The 17,857-nt window shown below is 38.8% G+C and overlaps 1 protein-coding gene across 5 annotated transcripts in view; it reads right to left on the bottom strand.

Annotated features, from left to right (window-relative positions):
• The window catches only part of LOC122813727, a 422,056-nt gene that overhangs the window by 307,817 nt on the left and 96,382 nt on the right, over positions 1-17,857 (bottom strand). For 3 of the 5 annotated variants that reach the window (XM_044086194.1, XM_044086197.1, XM_044086195.1), the window contains 5 exons: positions 13,251-13,331; positions 11,878-11,958; positions 11,123-11,203; positions 9,982-10,077; positions 8,841-8,927 (listed from right to left, as the gene is read on the bottom strand). In XM_044086194.1, coding sequence (XP_043942129.1) covers positions 8,841-8,927; positions 9,982-10,077; positions 11,123-11,203; positions 11,878-11,958; positions 13,251-13,331 — 426 coding nt within the window. The remainder of the gene's footprint in view (positions 1-8,840; positions 8,928-9,981; positions 10,078-11,122; positions 11,204-11,877; positions 11,959-13,250; positions 13,332-17,857) is intronic. The other 2 variants (XM_044086196.1, XM_044086198.1) reach the window with 2 other exon arrangements.

Here is a 17,857-nt window from a genome sequence, read left to right as displayed (position 1 = left end):
ATACAAACAGACAACACAACAGTCATGTGGTACATCAACAAGCAGGGGGGAACCCATTCCTATCCTCTTTGCAGACAAGCAATGATTTTATGGGAGACTGCTCTGGGTTTGCAAATCAATCTTCAAGCAAGGTTTCTGCCAGGAGCACAGAACTCCCTAGCAGATATTTTGAGCAGACAAATGGTGGATCCCCACGAGTGGAAACTGGATCCTCAGATTTTCAAACAATTGACTGTGGCTTGGGGAACTCCAGACATAGATCTATTCGCTTCCCCACTGAATTTTCAACTTCCAAGATTTTGCACAAAGATGTTCCACCCAGATGCCTGGAAAGTGGATGCTCTGTCTTTCAGTTGGAACAACCTTCACGTTTATGCGTTTCCTCCTCTGCCTCTTCTCCCCAAGGTACTCTTGAAAGTCAGACGGGACAAGCCTTGCATGATTCTAATAGCACCAGACTGGCCACGTCAACACTGGTATCCTCTGCTGAGGAGTTTAATCCAGGAGCCTCCTTGGCCTCTGCCACAGATTCCTCATTTGTTGTCCCAGTCAAACAATCATTTTCTCAATGTACAGGTGCAGTCCCTCCATCTGACAGCCTGGCGTATTCTGTGATGGAGCCGGTGGGGTCTCAGCTTCCTCAACAGGTTTTAGTTGTCATTTTGGAAGCTAGGCGGCCTAGCACTAGAAAAGTTTATGCTGATAAATGGAAGAGATTTTTTCTTTGGAGCACTGCAAAGGGTTTTGATGTTTCAGTGCCTAATTTGAGTTCTGCACTACAGTACCTTACTGAATTACTGGACAAGGGTTTGTCATTCTCTTCTGTGAAGGTTCATGCTGCAGCCATTTCTGCTCACTATGATTGTGACCCTCCTTTGTTTTCCCATCCTTTGTTCAAACAATTTCTTAGAGGGGCAAAGAATATAAGACCCCCACGTAGAGCTCCTACTCCTTCCTGGGATCTCAATTTTGTTTTGGAGAAACTTACTTTACCTCCTTTTGAACCTGCAGCTACGTCTGAACTGAAGTTTTTGTCTTGGAAGACTGCTTTTTTGTTGGCCATTACTTCTGCCAGGAGGGTATCTGAATTGCAGGCTCTCATGGCAGTTGAACCTTTTTTGATATTCCATAAGGATAGAGTTTCTTTTGGACTAACCCTACTTTTATGCCTAAAGTGATTTCTAGTGTGGCCTTGAATCAGTCTATTCATTTGCCTACCTTTTATGCTGAACCCCAAAATAAAGGGGAAAAAGTCTTGCATTCTTTGGATATCCATAGGCAGTTACGTTACTACTTGAACAGAACTAAGGAGTTCAGACAGACTCAACAGTTGTTTGTTTCTTTTGCTTTGAGTTCACAGGGGAAAGCTGTTTCTAAGCAGACTATTTCAAAGTGGATTGGTCATTGTATTGCCTTTTGCTATTCTCATCATGGGAAGGATGTCCCTGCTGGGATCAGGCCTCATTCTACTAGGGCCACTGCCACTTCTACTGCTTTTTTGAGGGGTGTAGCTACTAAGGATATTTTGGAAGCAGCTACTTGGAGTTCTGTACACACTTTCACTAAGCATTACCATCTTCCTCTCTATTCCAAGTCCAGGGCTGGGTTTACCACTGCAGTTTTACAGGGCATGTTAGCAGCCCCTAATTCTTTGTAATTTGCCAGCCTCCCTTTTCCTTTGCTTTGGGATTCTACCCACAGGTCATGACTGCAGCAATGTGAGACGAAGAACATAATACAGTTTTGTACCTACCATAAATGTAGATGTTCGAGGATCTACATTGCTGCAGTCCAATTTTCCCTCCCTCCTTCCCCTCTATAGGTTGGGGTTGCTGGGTTTCGTTTGGAGATATTCTTTACTTACACACTGGGGGTTGTTGGGCTTTTCCTTTTAGGCCTTCTGACATCTGGGGCAAGAAAGACTGAGGATATGGCGTCGGTCATGCGCTTAAGTACTACTGCGTACTGACGTCAGCTCTAAGCGACAATGACCGGCGCCAGCCTAGCCCTTTGGTATTCGGGCCGACCGAGGACAGCGGACTACCCATAGGTCATGACTGCAGCAATGTAGATCCTCGAACATCTACATTTATGGTAGGTACAAAACTGTACTTTTTTTGTTTTGCGAGCTGTATGTGCAGTAGGAATGATCCATTCCTCTATATTCCTCCAGCAGTAACTGAATGCCTCTTGGTCTTGATTCTGGATCCCATTCTGACACTGTGTCACTCATCTTATGTTATGATTCAAGACTAACAGGTGGGGTAGTTCGTTTATATACTTTATTATACAGAAACACATCAGGATGGATAGCAGCAACATAAAATATAAACAAACTGTTTAACTGACAGACCATTACATACATGCATACTTACATCTCAACAGCTCTCTACAAAATGGCAGTCTGGCTCACACGTGCTCAGTATTTATACACATGTGCAAGCCCACAGAAAGCTTCTTAAAGATATACATACATACTGATCTACAATACCTAATACTTGTATTTCTGAATTTTTTGCTCTACTTTTATATTTTTTTTACAAATCTTTTGTACTTTTTATACTACAATATTGTATTTTGGAGCTTTTCTCCCTGGATCTCTGCTGAAAAAGAACCTGTGTCCAGTCGGCCATTCCCAGTAAACAAATGTAAAATAAAATGAGTAAAATAAATAAAATAGGTAAAGTTTCATGGAAAGAAGGCCAACTTGGGGAAGGTTCTTTATTCTGGATAAGAGGCCTATTTCCCTGGCTACTCTGAGAAGAATCACATGGAGCATCTCTCAACCCAAAAAGGAAGATGGTTCTCCCATTATCTTACTGGACACTACAACAGACGTAGAGGACTTCTGACCCTTGGTTCGACATGACAGAAAAGGCACCACCAAAGGAACTCAGAAAGACCACCAGATGAGCTGAACAACAGTGAATGAGCACTACAAGTTTCTTCACAGAGGATGAGGCACTAACTCAGCCTGTGGTGACTGTAATGACTCATTTTAGTACGTTTTTTTCTTTTTAGGTATGCAGGGAGAATAACTAGCAAGACAGGAGTGAGTATCCATGCTTTGACTGAAGAAGCAGCCTAATTACTGGTAAGTAGTGCTGGAAAGCATGAGTTGAAAGGTAAGCTGTCACAAAGTGATCACAAGCAGCATACATACACTTACACTTCCCTGCTACAAACATTCCCAAAACCACAAGCAGTACATAACATTTCTGACTGAACAGTCATTCATTTCCCTGCCTTGTTACTAATGAAAACAAGCACTCAAGACAAGCTGTCACAAAGTACACAAATACAACAAACAATGCCCCTAGTTTTGACACTTCCCATAAATAAAACACAAACATAATTTGCAAACGCAGTACACTTTTAACACAAAAATGTCCCCAATAAAAGAAATACAGCCTTGCAACTAGTAAGGTGGTTCCTGACAGAAAACTACTGACATTTAAAACAAATATTGGGTTTCTAAAAGAAAAACATCACATTTAGTCAAAAATTAGAAAACATATGCTCAAATTTTTAAAAAAGATAATGGATTCTCTGTGGATGGGACATATCTGCCAGAAATAAAGATGTAGCCTGATTGCTCCTAAGAAGTTTCTTAGTTGCTTCCTGTGAGGTGGCAAGAAAGTAGTGAAGTCACTTCATTCTGAATGCTATTTATCTGACTGATACTAGCCAACTAGCAACAAAAGGGAAAGTATGGGAGGGAGCCAGGGCTTTTGAACCAGTCCTGTTGTTGCTACTGAGGCAGGTAAAAACCCAAACAGATAACTACTGCAGCAGTTGGAATGAAGAACATTAATCATGTACTTTAGAGCTCCTACGGCAAACATTCTGGATGTGTACACCCCCTTCTAGAGCCTATCCATCATCCTAGAGTCAATGTTAGGAGGATGGATGGCTTGGGTGTCCTCTGAGACATCTTTCTTCAGAGCCACAGCCACCACAATAGAATCAACAAGACATCCTTTGCTCTAACAGGACTGGTCACTAAGCAGATGGAGCACTCTATCCAGTTTTCTGTGGATGGACTCTGCTACATCCTGTTCTTTCCAAACCTTGCCCCAAACCATGTCCACAAGTTTGTCTCGGGGAAGGCACTACTTATGCTTCTGGGGGAGAGGTACTGTAGGCCTCCTGTAAGATCTGCTTTGCAGGGAAGTTTAGGTCATCTGGCCAGGATCCCTTCTGCCTCATCACTTCCAGGATCTCACCAAAGAAAGGATCCTCTGGAGAGGATTTTGGGGAATCCTTCCCTTTGTCCAGATCTGAATCCAAAGTGGGAGACTCCTAGGGGAGTACAAGTGCTTCCTCTTGCGTATCCTCTTCTATGTGGGTCTGTAATGGGAGTCTTCATCAGAACTCTCATGGGAAAAGTGACCTCTGCATCTCACCAGTGTTGGCCTACATCTCCTCTGGTCTTGAGGGAGTCTCAGCTATGGTTGGATTAAGGTCAAAACCTCATTGATATCCAAGGGCAGGATCAGTACCATCTGGCATAATAGGCATGAAATGGCTAGAAGCAGGCTTTTTTTTTTTCACTGAGTGATCCACCAGAATATGGAACACTCAGGACCAAAGCACTCAGCGCCATCATGCCCCGTAGGCTATTGAGCCAAAACAAACTAGGGATCTTCAGGCTCAAGACATCCGATGCTGGGTGCTCAGACACAGAGACTGGCACCAAAGCCATTGGTAATGACAGTCTTGGGAGATGGAAGTTTCAACGCCAATAACCTAGGCCCTGGTAATCATCGACACCAACGGGCACAGCATCAATGATACAGATGCAGAAGCTATTGGGGCAGAGAAGCAAGTTCAATCCACTCCAAAGGGCCTATCATGTCAGATGGTGTCGACTCTTTCCTTATCGATGCTAAAATCAGGGCCAGAGAAGGAGGGGTGGCTGTGGAATGGCTCTGTTAATGTTGGGCACTGTCAGCACTGTGACAATACCATAGGGAAGCTCAGCCTTACTAAAGGCTAACATTATGTGCTCCCAATCAAGCTGGTCAGCTTTTGGAGAGATCTGTGGAACCTAACGAAGGCCAGTGAAGGTGGTCTGGAGGAGATCAACTAAGACAGCTCTTTCTCAGTTGAAAAACTACCAGTGCGCCTTCTGGGGGTGGAGGGCTCAGTAAGGTCTGCAGACTCTTGCTTGTGAGGTGAAGTGGTTTGGAAGGAGTGACCACAATCATAATATCACCTGAAACAGCTGAAAAGGTAACCTTAGAGATAATTTCTGATGCTAACTTTTCTACTATAGGCTGATTTTCTGACGTCCTGTTTTTCTTTCTTTTTATTTTTGTCTTTTCCTTTTTCTGGAATTGGTGCTGAGGAGGAAGTGGTCAGTACAGAGTCTGCTGGGATCAAGCCTTTAACCACCAACTTCTTTCTACATTCTGCCAGTGTTCTGGCACTGAAAGTTTTATATATGTGGCAGTTGCAAGATCCATGTACATAACTGTTAATAAAGAAAACTTCTTCGAACAGATGCTGTCCTGCTCTGCAAGGAAAGGGAAATTAAAGATTACGGCAAGTGGGCTAATGGCCCAAGAGTTGACTGGGTAGGGAGGGGAATTGGAAGACAAAATACAAGGGGAGATAAAAAAGGGTAAAAAGACACAATTTAAAGCACTGTAGATGCTAATAAAATACTCCTGCAGCTAAAGGACAACTGAACAAACGCTAACAGCTAGCAAAATAGTACTTAGCTACACCAAAAAGCTAACAAACACTATTCAAAAATGCTCAAGGTGATCAGGAGACATTATTTTGTAAATGGCAGCAATATGATTTGGAAAAGGTAGTAACAGCAGGGAGTTATGGGTATGGAGAAGCTTGGGCTATATGAAATTCGTTGCCATCATTACAGGGCTCTGAAGTCATCAGTCCTACCACTTCATTTGAAGCCTGCATAGCTCATCGTGCACCCTTCTCCATACTGCTCATCGTGCACCCTTCTCCATACTGCTCATCGTGCACCCTTCTCCATACTGCTCATCGTGCACCCTTCTCCATACTGCTCATCGTGCACTCCATACTGCTTCAACCAGCATACCCTAACCCTAGAAGGTTGTTCTACTAGGAGTCAAGTAAACACTGGTCAGCGTTACAACTCATCTCATAACTGGATGAGTTTGCTACAGGAAATCATTGACGGCACTGTTTCTATGGTAGAAACAGCAATGGTTCACCCTATTTTAACCTCTGTTTTTTTCTCTATGCTTCTGTGACCATGGAGTTGGTATACATAAGTATGTTTTTCTTTTTCTGTTTTTCCTCGTGAAGCTACAATCGCTTGTATTTATTCAGCTGTAACTTCTTCTGGATGTTATTCAATGAACCCTTTGAAATGCGTCATCAAAGCACTTTCTTTCTGATGTTAAAAATATGGAACACATTACTTCTATCTATCAAGACTGAAGCCTCCTTCTAAAACAAAAATCTCAAACTCGCAGCAGTCAAACAAGCACAGTTCTTGGTGAGAGAAACTACTATACTTCATTCCAACATGTACAGACTACCTTTCTTTTTGCTTTGGAGACTACAGTCTTGATGCAACCCTTTATGATTTCAGTTGAGATTCCTGTTCTAGAAATTCAAATCTAGCCTCAATGAATACTATAAATAAATTACTATATGCAACAGTTTACTGCTGTACAAAAATATACCTTTACGTTGAGTTGTGTCTATACAATGTCTATGCATTATTGTTCTCTCTGCTTAGATGGAACAGCAGCTGACCTTACTTGACCCAATCCTGCCTGCTCAAAGTATTTATATGTTTCTTGATACCTTGCAACTATATTTTGCATTCTAATTTTGCATTCTGTGTTATACATTAATTTACTATAACTAAATAACTCGCTGGGGTTCAGTCAACCTACCTAAATAAATACATACAAAATGACCATTTATGTCACAGCCAGACATGACATTAGCCTGTACATAGTGTACATGGCCAAGGTAATTATGCATCCTTCAACATTTACATGCCATACATTCAATATTTCTAGCTGGCAAAGGCCACCCATGACCCAGTCAGCTATCTTTAGGACTGTAAATAATAAGACAACCAATTTCAGTCATGTAATACTTTTTAAAAATGGTACAAATGCCCATGACCACTTAAACATTTAGTCAACTGTCACCACTGCATGTTGATGTTGTTGCAGTTGACGTGGCAATACAAAATTAGTCACTTGGAAATCGTGTCAGTAGTGCTACTCTGTGTGCACAGATGAGGACTGAATAATTACAAGCCATCCATCTATATTACAGTACAGCTGTGTCATCAGGACTCGGACAAAGCACTAGTAAACAGGTTCAATCTATTTTATTATTAAAATTAAATTTTTGTTAAACAGTTAAGTGGGCTAGTCAAAGTCTTTTTTCAGGCTCCATAACTCAGGCCCAGGGCCAATATAAATATTTACTTTTTTTTTACATTTTTATTTACATGTTGGTACAACACTGATGACAGCATGGCCAGCTGCAGGCTTTGCCTTGGTTTATATTCAAAATAGTCGCAACAAAAATGTGACAACTGTAACCAACACTGGAACACAAAGGAAATACAAACTGGACACAAAAAGTGAGATTGTGTACAAACTTTAAACTGTGTTGAGGCGTACGCTTTACAAGTGAAAAAATAAAATCAGGAGTAGCAGGAAAAGAAAGAGAAGCAGGGTTAACCTTGGAAATTTGGGGTGCGGGGGGGGGCAAAGGTATTTAGAGGACAGACTAAGAGGTAGGTAATAGTAAGGACACAGTCCAAAGAAAGAAAGATTCTGAGAAAGGTAAACTTTGTAAAATAACAGCAAGCAAGGAGAAAGACAAGCTATGTACATAGTTACAGGAACCAAGCACACAGAGGTAACTGACAGAGTACTGTTGTGACTGAGGTGACATGTTTATTAAGTAATGTGTCCTGCTTTCTGTCATTTGCATTTCTATTGCTAAAACAGATCAAATTTGAGTTGGAGCTGTTGTGTACAACCTGACCACCGAGCGTGCATCCTACATGCCCTCCAAAAATCAACTGAACTGTTACACCACATTTACTATAAGACATTACGTGTCTATAAAAACCTATGTTACTGTCTAGTCAGAAGTCATCACATGCTATATTAATTTCTGGCTCATGCAAGTCCTTGTTTATGTGCTGTTCATCTTCTATACTCAAAAAAAAAAAAAAAAAAAACCCCACAAAAACAAAAGTACATATTAACAGAAAAAAATCTTCAAAATGGACTACATGCCAGAACTCTGCTGTTTATGCTGCATGATTGTTCTCTCTTCGATAATTGGGTCACTCTGCAAATTATTTTCCATTTTGTGTGATCCATGAAGACTCATGACTTTCAGACATGATTAATGTTTTGTACCATGTGCCACCTTAGAGGCTGTACTAACTTTTGTATGTCAAACAGACAAATAAATAAACGGGTATGAAAATACCATATACAGCACGTGCAGCCAAACATGCTGTCACCATCACCTTAACAACCATAAAAAAGGATGTCATGTCTAATTGCACATTGTGTATGTCATCATGCCCCCTAACAGAAGTCAAGAGTCACAAGTGCCAGAATACACGCCTGCTTCATGCAGGCTTTGACATTTGTATGCCATACCTAAGACACTTGCTGTGACACAAACACCTTGCCAATCAAAATATGAACAGTTATCAGCACAAACTGACCAGTACAAAATTAAAGAATAGACATCCTCCAACAATCAGCTGTGCTGTATCGTCATTTTAACTACAGGACACTAGACATGTATACAAACTAAACAATAAACAAATAAGTAAATAAACTTACACTGCTATCTGATGTGAAGTCATAATCTGTTTCACTGATTTCTGGTTTGGGCAATTCCTTGTACATCTGCCGTTTCTTCTTCTGTACCTGAAAAGGACAACATCAAAAACATACAGATATGATAACAAAAAAACAAAAAAGCTTCAAAATAGATGACAAACAGACTCTATGTTGTGTGAGTGTGCAACATGACTGTGTTATAATCATTAAATGTGACCTTGGCAACTTATTTTTACTTCTGTACCATCTACGCAAAATCATGACTCTTTTCATGATGATAATGTTCTGTACTACATGCAATGTTACAGGTAGTATGTTTACCTGAACATGGTATATGTGGACAAACTTATTAAAAGAAGTCATGAGTTGCAAACAGCAGTACAAATGCCCACTGCCTGTGGGCTTCTGCAGTTGAATGGAATAACTACAACACTTGCTGAACAAAAACTACCTATGATCCAGGCTACAAGTTTTGAGAATTACTGTAGATATATTGTCCCACATGTTACCCATGAAACACTAGGTAACCATCTGGACAATTAGTGAATAAAGGTACTCCTCCACACACTGACACCTTCTGTTTTTATTAAGTGGTACAACTGTTAAGCTGACTATAACTACTGCAGGGTCATTTCACTGTAGTTTATCCATTCACCAGGAAATCATTTCACTAGCGCTATCCTGTGTACATAGATGAAGTGTGTATGATCACAGGACACCTACGTAAACATTACCATGATGGTTTTGCACAAATATTACATGATACTTTAAGACAAAAGACAAATAAGTATCTCTGTCATTCCAAAAAATCTTTGCAAAGTAAAGTGCACCTAACGTCAACTTCAAGCAAGGTCAAACAGAAAACTTCTCTTCATGGACTACTTACACATACCTCTCAGCTAAGTGTCACATGGTGGCTGTAGTAGGTCTTTCTCCACTGACCTACACCAATTTTCACTTATAATTCTAACATGTGACTTGCATCCTGATAAATAATCTATGCAGCAACCAAGTGGTCTTAAAACATGCTCATCAAAAGAACAGCAGCTATCATGGAGGAAGCCTTGTCTTCCTCCAACAATCAGAAGTGCTGTAATGGCACATGTTTACTATAAAAATGCAAAAAAAAAAAAAAACTTACACTGCTGTCTGGTGTGAAGTCATCAACAACTGTTTTAATTTCTGGCTTGGGAGATTCCTTGCATTTCTTCTGTTTTTTCTTCTTCTTCTTCTTCTTCTGTAGGCCAAAAGAACCCCACCAAAAGTAAATTTAAGAATCAATAAAAACTCTGTATTGGATGCATTTCATAAATGCATCTTTTTAAAAATTCTGCAATTAGCAACTTATTTTTCCTTCCATAGCATCTAAGCAGAATCTTGATCTGTGAAAATGTTAATGTTCTGTACCTTATAAATGCTGCAGGAAGTGCTAACTTTTGTTTTTAATGGTCCCTTAACTCCAAACAACTTAACCGTAAACAAATAAATATAAACATATAAAAAGGACCACAGGTACCACTTACAGCAAGACATCACTGTCACATAACAAAAAAGGGATGTTACATCGCTGTATATGCTAGATATGGTCATACCCATTAACGCAAGTCATGATCTCCAAATGGTAATACACATATTTGCTACATGCAGATCTTGACAGGCATATGACACTTAAAACACTTACTGTGACAAAGACTGCCTATGACACAATTGGCAACTCTCAGGCACCGTATACACACAGTTCAGGTGTTCCCTAGAAAGGAACAGATGACAAATGGGAACAAAGGCAATCCTGACATCACACTCTGCCACCACTTGTATATCCTTCCACATTCATTTAAATGTCCAGCCAACCTTAACTACCTCAGAATCATGTCACTTTCATTTACACTGTAATACTACATTATCCATCTGGAAGTCATATCACTGATGCTTTAACTGTGTGCATTTGTGACAAGTGAATAACTGCAGGCCATTCAGCTACTTTACAGTAATTTGATGGCTTCACAGATCTGTTGCACAAAACTTCCAGTTAATCTTGGTATGATCACTGTGATGGCTCTCCCTTCGTTGACCTAGACCTACTGACAAACAGCAGTTACCATGTTCTTACATCCCGCTATGTCAACTATGCAGTAAGCAACCTTACATTAACATACTCATCAAAATAAATTTGGCTGTGACTCGCACTAACCAGTGTAACACACAGCCAAGACATCTTCCAAAAATCAGCTGTACCATCTTTAAGCCACTAAGAATGTATAAAAACTCAGAAAATAACTTACAATGCTGTCTTGTGAGAGATCAGTAACGGTTCCATTAATTTCTGGCTTGCATGTTTTCTTGCACCTATGCTGCTTCAGCTTCTATACCTCAAAAAGACCAAATCAAAAATAAGGATATGCATTACTGAAAAAGCCCCAAAAAATAAATGACAGACTCTTAAGTGGTGTATGTTGCTTGACTGTTATTTTCAAAAGCTATGCACTTGACAACTTTTTTCCTCCTCACCATCCACACAGAATTAAGACTGTGACAATGTTAATGTTTTATATATATATATATATATATATATATATATATATATATATATATACCACATATACATATATATGGATCCGTAGTAGATTACCAAAGTTTTAAAATTTCAAAATTTGTATGGCCAAGACCATATGATTGAAGCTTTGAAACTCTGAACGTTTTGAATGGAGATCGACGTACAGCGCGGAATGGGAACTTTACCCTTTTCCTCACTGTAGTGTGATCTTGGAGTTAGTATATTTAATTATCAGGGGGTGTGGGGTGCAGGGAGGAATTGTCCCCTGCAAAAACGTAAAAGAAAAAAATGTTTTTATTTTATTTTTGAAGTTTCAAAACTTCCATCATATGGTCGCTGTTGTATGAATTTCGAAGTTTTGAAACTTTGATAATCTGATAAGGATTCATATGCCACATTACAGACAATATTAACATCTGTTTGTAATGTTTACTGAGTTCATACAACTTATCTTACATAAATAAATGCATAAAAAACCCTTACATTATCATCTAGTCTGACGCCATCAAGTGTCGCATTAACTTCCAGCTTGTGTGACTCTTTGCATCTCTTTTTCTTCCTCTTCTACAGCCCAAAAACACCCCACCAAAAATAAGTGTATGTATTAATAACAATAAGAAGGAAAAAAAAAAACAATCTTCAGAAATGCACCACAGGTTTTGTGTGTGTGTGTGTGTGTGTTGTGTGACAGTCATAATTTCAACAACTCTACAATAAGCAAGTTATTTTTCCTTTTGTACCATCTATGCATAATCACGACTCTGTAACATTGTTAATGTTGTACACCACACAATACAGGAAGTATTGTTTGTTTTAATGGTCTTGTGGGCCCAGACAACTTATCTTACGTAAATAACTACCAAAATTAAAAAAAAAAAAAAAATACCACATACAGCCAGACATGACGTTACTGTCACCATACAGTTAAATTTGTAATACGCATGACTGCTACATACACAGTCCTTGACGAATGTATGCCACACCTAGAATACCTGCTGTGACACACACTACCATACCGTAGTGCACTGTACACACAGTTCAAGGGTTCTTCTTAGAACAACGGATAACAACTGGAAAGAAAGGCACTACTCAAATCACACATTGCCACTGACCCTTTTTCTGACTAATCCGTCCTTCTGCATTCATTTATAAGTTCAGTATATAGTATATAGATTGTACAACTATACTACTTCCCTGGAAGTCATATCACTTTGCATTTATGATGACTGAATAATTACAGGCCATTCACCAACATTACACTACCATGATGACTTCACACAGCTGTGAGACAATGCACCCGTGAATACTGTGTTGCTATAAGTATTCCAACGATCAGTGGAAAATGAAGTGTGCTTATGGCAATTTCTGATGCTAGGATAAAAAAAAAAAAAATCACTGCATGGCCTACTTAAAGAAAACATTGAATTAATCTTGGTAAGGTCACTAGTGATGCCCATCCTTTTATTGACCTAGACCTAGAAACATGCAATGGCTACCATGTAGATTTTAAGTATTTCTGATGGTTTTGTTACTGAGTATCGCTTGTATGTGAGGAATAAACCCTTGTTGCTTTGGAACACTACCTGGGTTTCATGATTTTTGGAAATTATTGTGACTCATCTCATCAATGAAGTTTTAAGATTATTTTTCTATTTTTTTTTATTTTGTATCCACTATGTATTTTGCATCCTGCTAAATAAATTATGCAGTTACCAAGCGGTCATTAACATGGTTACCCAAATAAGAAAGACCAATGCAACACAGAGCCTAAACATCCTCTAGTCAGCTGCACAGTAATGGTACATGTAAACTACTGGACACTAAGCAGGTATAAAAACAAAACAAAAAAAACTTACACTGTACTCTAGTTTGTATTCATCAACTTTTGCATCGATTTCTGGCTTGCAGGATTCCTCCTTGAACATCTGCTGCTGCTTCTGTATCTCAAAAAGCACACAAAAATAAAAATATGGGTTAATAAAAACCTGCAAAAAGTGGATGAAAAAAGACTGCGTGTTGCATGACCATCTTATTTTCAACAGTTGCAAACTTACCAGCTTACTTTTCCTTTGATGCACTCCTTGCAGAATCATGACTCTTGCCATGATGTTATTGCTCTGCATCTATTTACAGGCAAGTCTAACTTTTCTTTTCTTTATAATGTCCTCCTGGAATCAGACAACTGAACTTACATAAATATAAAATTACTGCATCCAGCACTTACAGTCCGTCATGACTTCTCTGCTACCATAACAGAAATGTGGGGTTATGTTGATCTGTATATGTGCTATATATGTCATAGTAATGTCACAAGGTATAAATCATAGTGAAAAAAGTCTACTACTTAGCAGGCTTCAGCAGTTGTACAGCATCAACTATTACACTGGCTGATCTAATGCAACCTTTGACCCAATCTATAGGTTTTACAAAAGTGTCCCAAGTATTCCCAATGAAAGCATACGCATGTACACACACACACACACACACACACACACACACACACACACACACACACACATACACACACATCAATGTCATTTGCTTTCGTAAGTGGTAAACTTGTTCCGGTTAATTTAAAGATCATATCTAAAACTGTGAAATGGCCTTTGGATTTTGTATTTAATAAGAATCTGTAAGCTTCATTATGTATGCAAACACTTTTTATACAAAAAAGAAAAAAAAATTTTCGCACCCATGCATTAAAAATAAGTTTTTAAAATATTCCTTCCAAACATGGGAGACTGAATGTAGTAAGCCATGTTTACGGCATTAATATTGATAGAAGGTCAGGGAGAAGTTATGTCATTCAGGGTTCCAACTGTAATACTACTGCAATAGCGTAGGTAAGTAATTGTAAATTAGTTTCATGCCAAACTGCTAATTTAACAGAGAGAGAGTTGTGTTTCTCCCCTGTCTTGGTAGACTCTCAATGCTCTGAACTTTCCAATTTTTATAATAAAAAAAAAAAAAAAAAAACGACAGAGATTCTGTTTTCTGTGCTGATTTTACTTGAACAGCACTGATGTACTGTGTAACCATGGGAACGCAAGTCCCGTACGAATGCTCAGTACGTCAACAAAGACGGAACAGGAAACAATGCGGAGGAACACTATGGTGCAATTTTACAAAGCCATTATTTAAGAAAGGTAAGCAATTTCTTTCTTAAATAATGTCATAGTTTAATAGCAATAACCGACTCGTGGGTGTAGGTATATGAGGATTTATCCATGGTTGGCTTTGTTTAATCACTCAGGCTGCATGTAAATCCTCATATAACCATACCCATTCATTGGTTATTGCTTAAGTGAATGACTACAGGCCATCCAACTACACCAACATTACATTACAATGATGCTTTCACACATCTGTGAATTTATTTATTTATAAGCATTTGTTTACCGGGGAAGAACACTAATTAAATAAAGACCAATGACACGCTCAGCCCAGGTTACATCATAATGTAACAGAATAATGTAAATTACACATACAGCAATGGTTTACATTTATGAGTAAGCATAGCAAATCTGACAAAATACATTCTTATTAGACATAACAAATCAAATATATGTACAATTACATATGTGGAATAGAAAAGGGAAAATACAGTTAAAGCAGGAGGAATAGAAAAGATGGAAATATAGTAGTAGATGCTAAGTTAGAAAAGCTAAGATAGAGAGGAGTAAGATGAAAGAGGAGACTAGATTATGTGTAGTGGGTTTAAACCAGTAATGGTGTGGTAAGATGAACCAGGGTTTAAGATAAGCAGTTTAGGTGACATGCCCTTTAGAGAGCCTGTTGCATTCAAACAGTTTTATAAAGTATTGTTTAAGCTGTTGCCTGAACAGGGATTAGTTCTTATGATCAGGTAAATCAGGAATAAGGGAGTGCAATAGTTTTGGATCCAGTACTCAGCAGCAATGGTGACAGAGTGCAGTCTGAGAGAAGGGAGTTTGTATGGAATGACCATGTCTGGCTTTGTTCTTAGATTATATATTTGAGTGTCCATAAAAGTTTGGAAGAGAGGAGAGAGAGTTCAAGAATTTTTAAGAGTATGAAACTAAGAAGTCGATCTGACCTTGCTCGTACTGGAAGCCACTTAACCACTGAAAGAGTAGGACCGTGGTGCTCATTCCATGGCGAGTTAGATATGAAAATACACATTTTATTGGAGTGGGTCTGAAGGGTGGCAGTGTTTTTGACAGAGGTAGATGCAAATAAGGGGAGATCATGCTCAAGTTGACCAAGGAGGATGCCTTTTCCTACAGCAGTCCTTGCTGGATGTGAGAAGAACTAAAATATTTTGTTGGCCTAGAAGAGTAGACTGTTGATTTTGCCTCTCAGCTTTTATATGTGCTCATGGAAGCTTAGTAACTGGTTTAGCGAGATCCCCAAATATCTAAGGCAGGAACTGGTTCAAAGTTATTATCACTGTCAAGAATAGGAAATGATTGGGGGGATCTCAATAATATTTTATGGGTACCGAATAACATACCCTTCGTTATTTTGTAATTAAGCAGCAGTGTTTTGGAGTTTAACCAGTGCTGTAGCTGAAGGTCATTTTGAAGTTGAGTTTTAATTATACAATGTGAAGGATCAGACCTATGGATAATCATATCATCAGCATAAAGTAGTAGTGGTATACGGGACAGGTCTAGTGGAAGTTTTTGATGAAGATGGGGAACAGAAAGGGTGCTAGAATGGGGCCTTGTGGGACTCCAAAATGAATAAAGAACAGATGTAAAGACTAGGTCCTAATCTTCATCTGGAATGAATAGTTGCATAGAAAGTCTCTGAACCATGCAGCAGCATCAGGACGGACCTCAATTTCTTGCAGATGAAGAAGTAGAATTGGATGGTTGATCATGATGAAGACATGAGTTAAGTCAATAAACAGAGATCCAGTAAGATTTTCTTTATATTATTAATTAAAATACTATCAGTGAGGGGCCACAGAGCAGTTATTGTCTTCCTACCAGCCTAGAATACAAGCTGTTTGACTAAGAGCAAGTGGTACTTTTGTAGGTAAGTGGTAAGTTGGTTACAAAAGATTTTTTTCAAGAATTTTACCAAGGGCGGGTAGGATAGAGTCAGGGAATTGACAGGAAGGAGGTGGCATAATGGTCAAGATGTTTACTTCACAATGTACAAGGTTTGATTCTCACCTCTGGTATCAGTCTGGCTACAGCTTAGGTATGCAGTAATATGCAGAGCGATTGCCTAATATTTACCTATGAATCTACTGACAAGAAGAGTCACTGGATGAAAAGTGCTTTGTTTCTTTGGGTATAAATCTAACAAAAGAGAATTTCCAAATATTTAACATAGTGTTAGTGGTAAAGGAAAGGTTGTAAATGTCCTTAAGAAGGGATGGTGATGAAATTTTTGCAGTGGTACAAGAACCAAGGGCAGATATTGACAGGTCCAGGTGATATGTCCATATGAATCTATGCAAGAAGAAAATTGGGGGGTTAGGTTGTCTTTTGTGAGTAGAATAAAATCAAGGGATTAGGTTGTCTTTCGTGTGTGACTAAACTGAGAGTAGGTGAGGATGTGGAAATGCTTGAGAATTCCCAAAAGAAGTCAGAAGTTGTAAGGTTACCAGATGGGCAGGTTATCTATCCTAAACTAGATAAGACATTCTCGGAATGACATTATCTAGTTTAGGATATTTTAGTGACATCTTATCAGAAAAGTTTAGGGGAGTGAAGAAAGGAGGTTTGTTTAGTTTTCAGTTGTTTGATTTTGATAGTCTGTTTGGTAAAGTTCCTCAGAATTTTATAAAGGGCAAGGCTGTTGGGGGGTGTCTTGTTTCCACATTTCATTGGCTTTATATAATAGTCTCATTAGGGATTTAATCTCATTGATGACCAAGTCAAGTTTTAAGGTAGCCTTGACAACACTGGGAAGTGGGTGTCCTACCGCATCAAAAAGTGAGAAATGTTGAGAGCTAAACAATAGTAGCAAGTTTGGGATTTTATGAGGGGTCTTAGATATGAAATATATTAGCCAGGGGGTATCTGATTTCTAGATTCTGTGGGGAAATGTGATAGGGCAACGATCACTAAATGTGGGTGGGTGAATGGAGACAGACGAGATATTGTTGGGATGGGATGTAATAATGAGCTAAAGAAGTGAATGGTGATTCGATTTGGGGTAGATCTAGTTGGGATGTCTACTAGTTGTAATAAGTGGACATCTGCAAAAATATTCACTTAAATCAAGTTTAACTGGGCCCAGAAAGTTTAGTTCAAGACAAAACACCAGTGAGCAGTAAATTAATTCCACAATGAGTATGCCAGGTTACTTTCAAAGATCAGTGTAAATTCAAATAACTAAAAAATAAATAAATAAATAAATAAAATGCAAAGTGTAGTTACTGTCAATCTCAGGTGCTATAATGCCGAAACAGAAAAACAAAAACAACAACAAAAAAAAAAATAATTTCTACATGGCCTACTTGTAC

Source organism: Protopterus annectens, chromosome 10.part0 (assembly GCF_019279795.1).
Source record: "Protopterus annectens isolate FY-2018-M chromosome 10.part0, PAN1.0, whole genome shotgun sequence".
NCBI lineage: Eukaryota > Metazoa > Chordata > Ceratodontiformes > Protopteridae > Protopterus > Protopterus annectens.
This window is presented reverse-complemented; position numbering and strand designations above follow the sequence as displayed.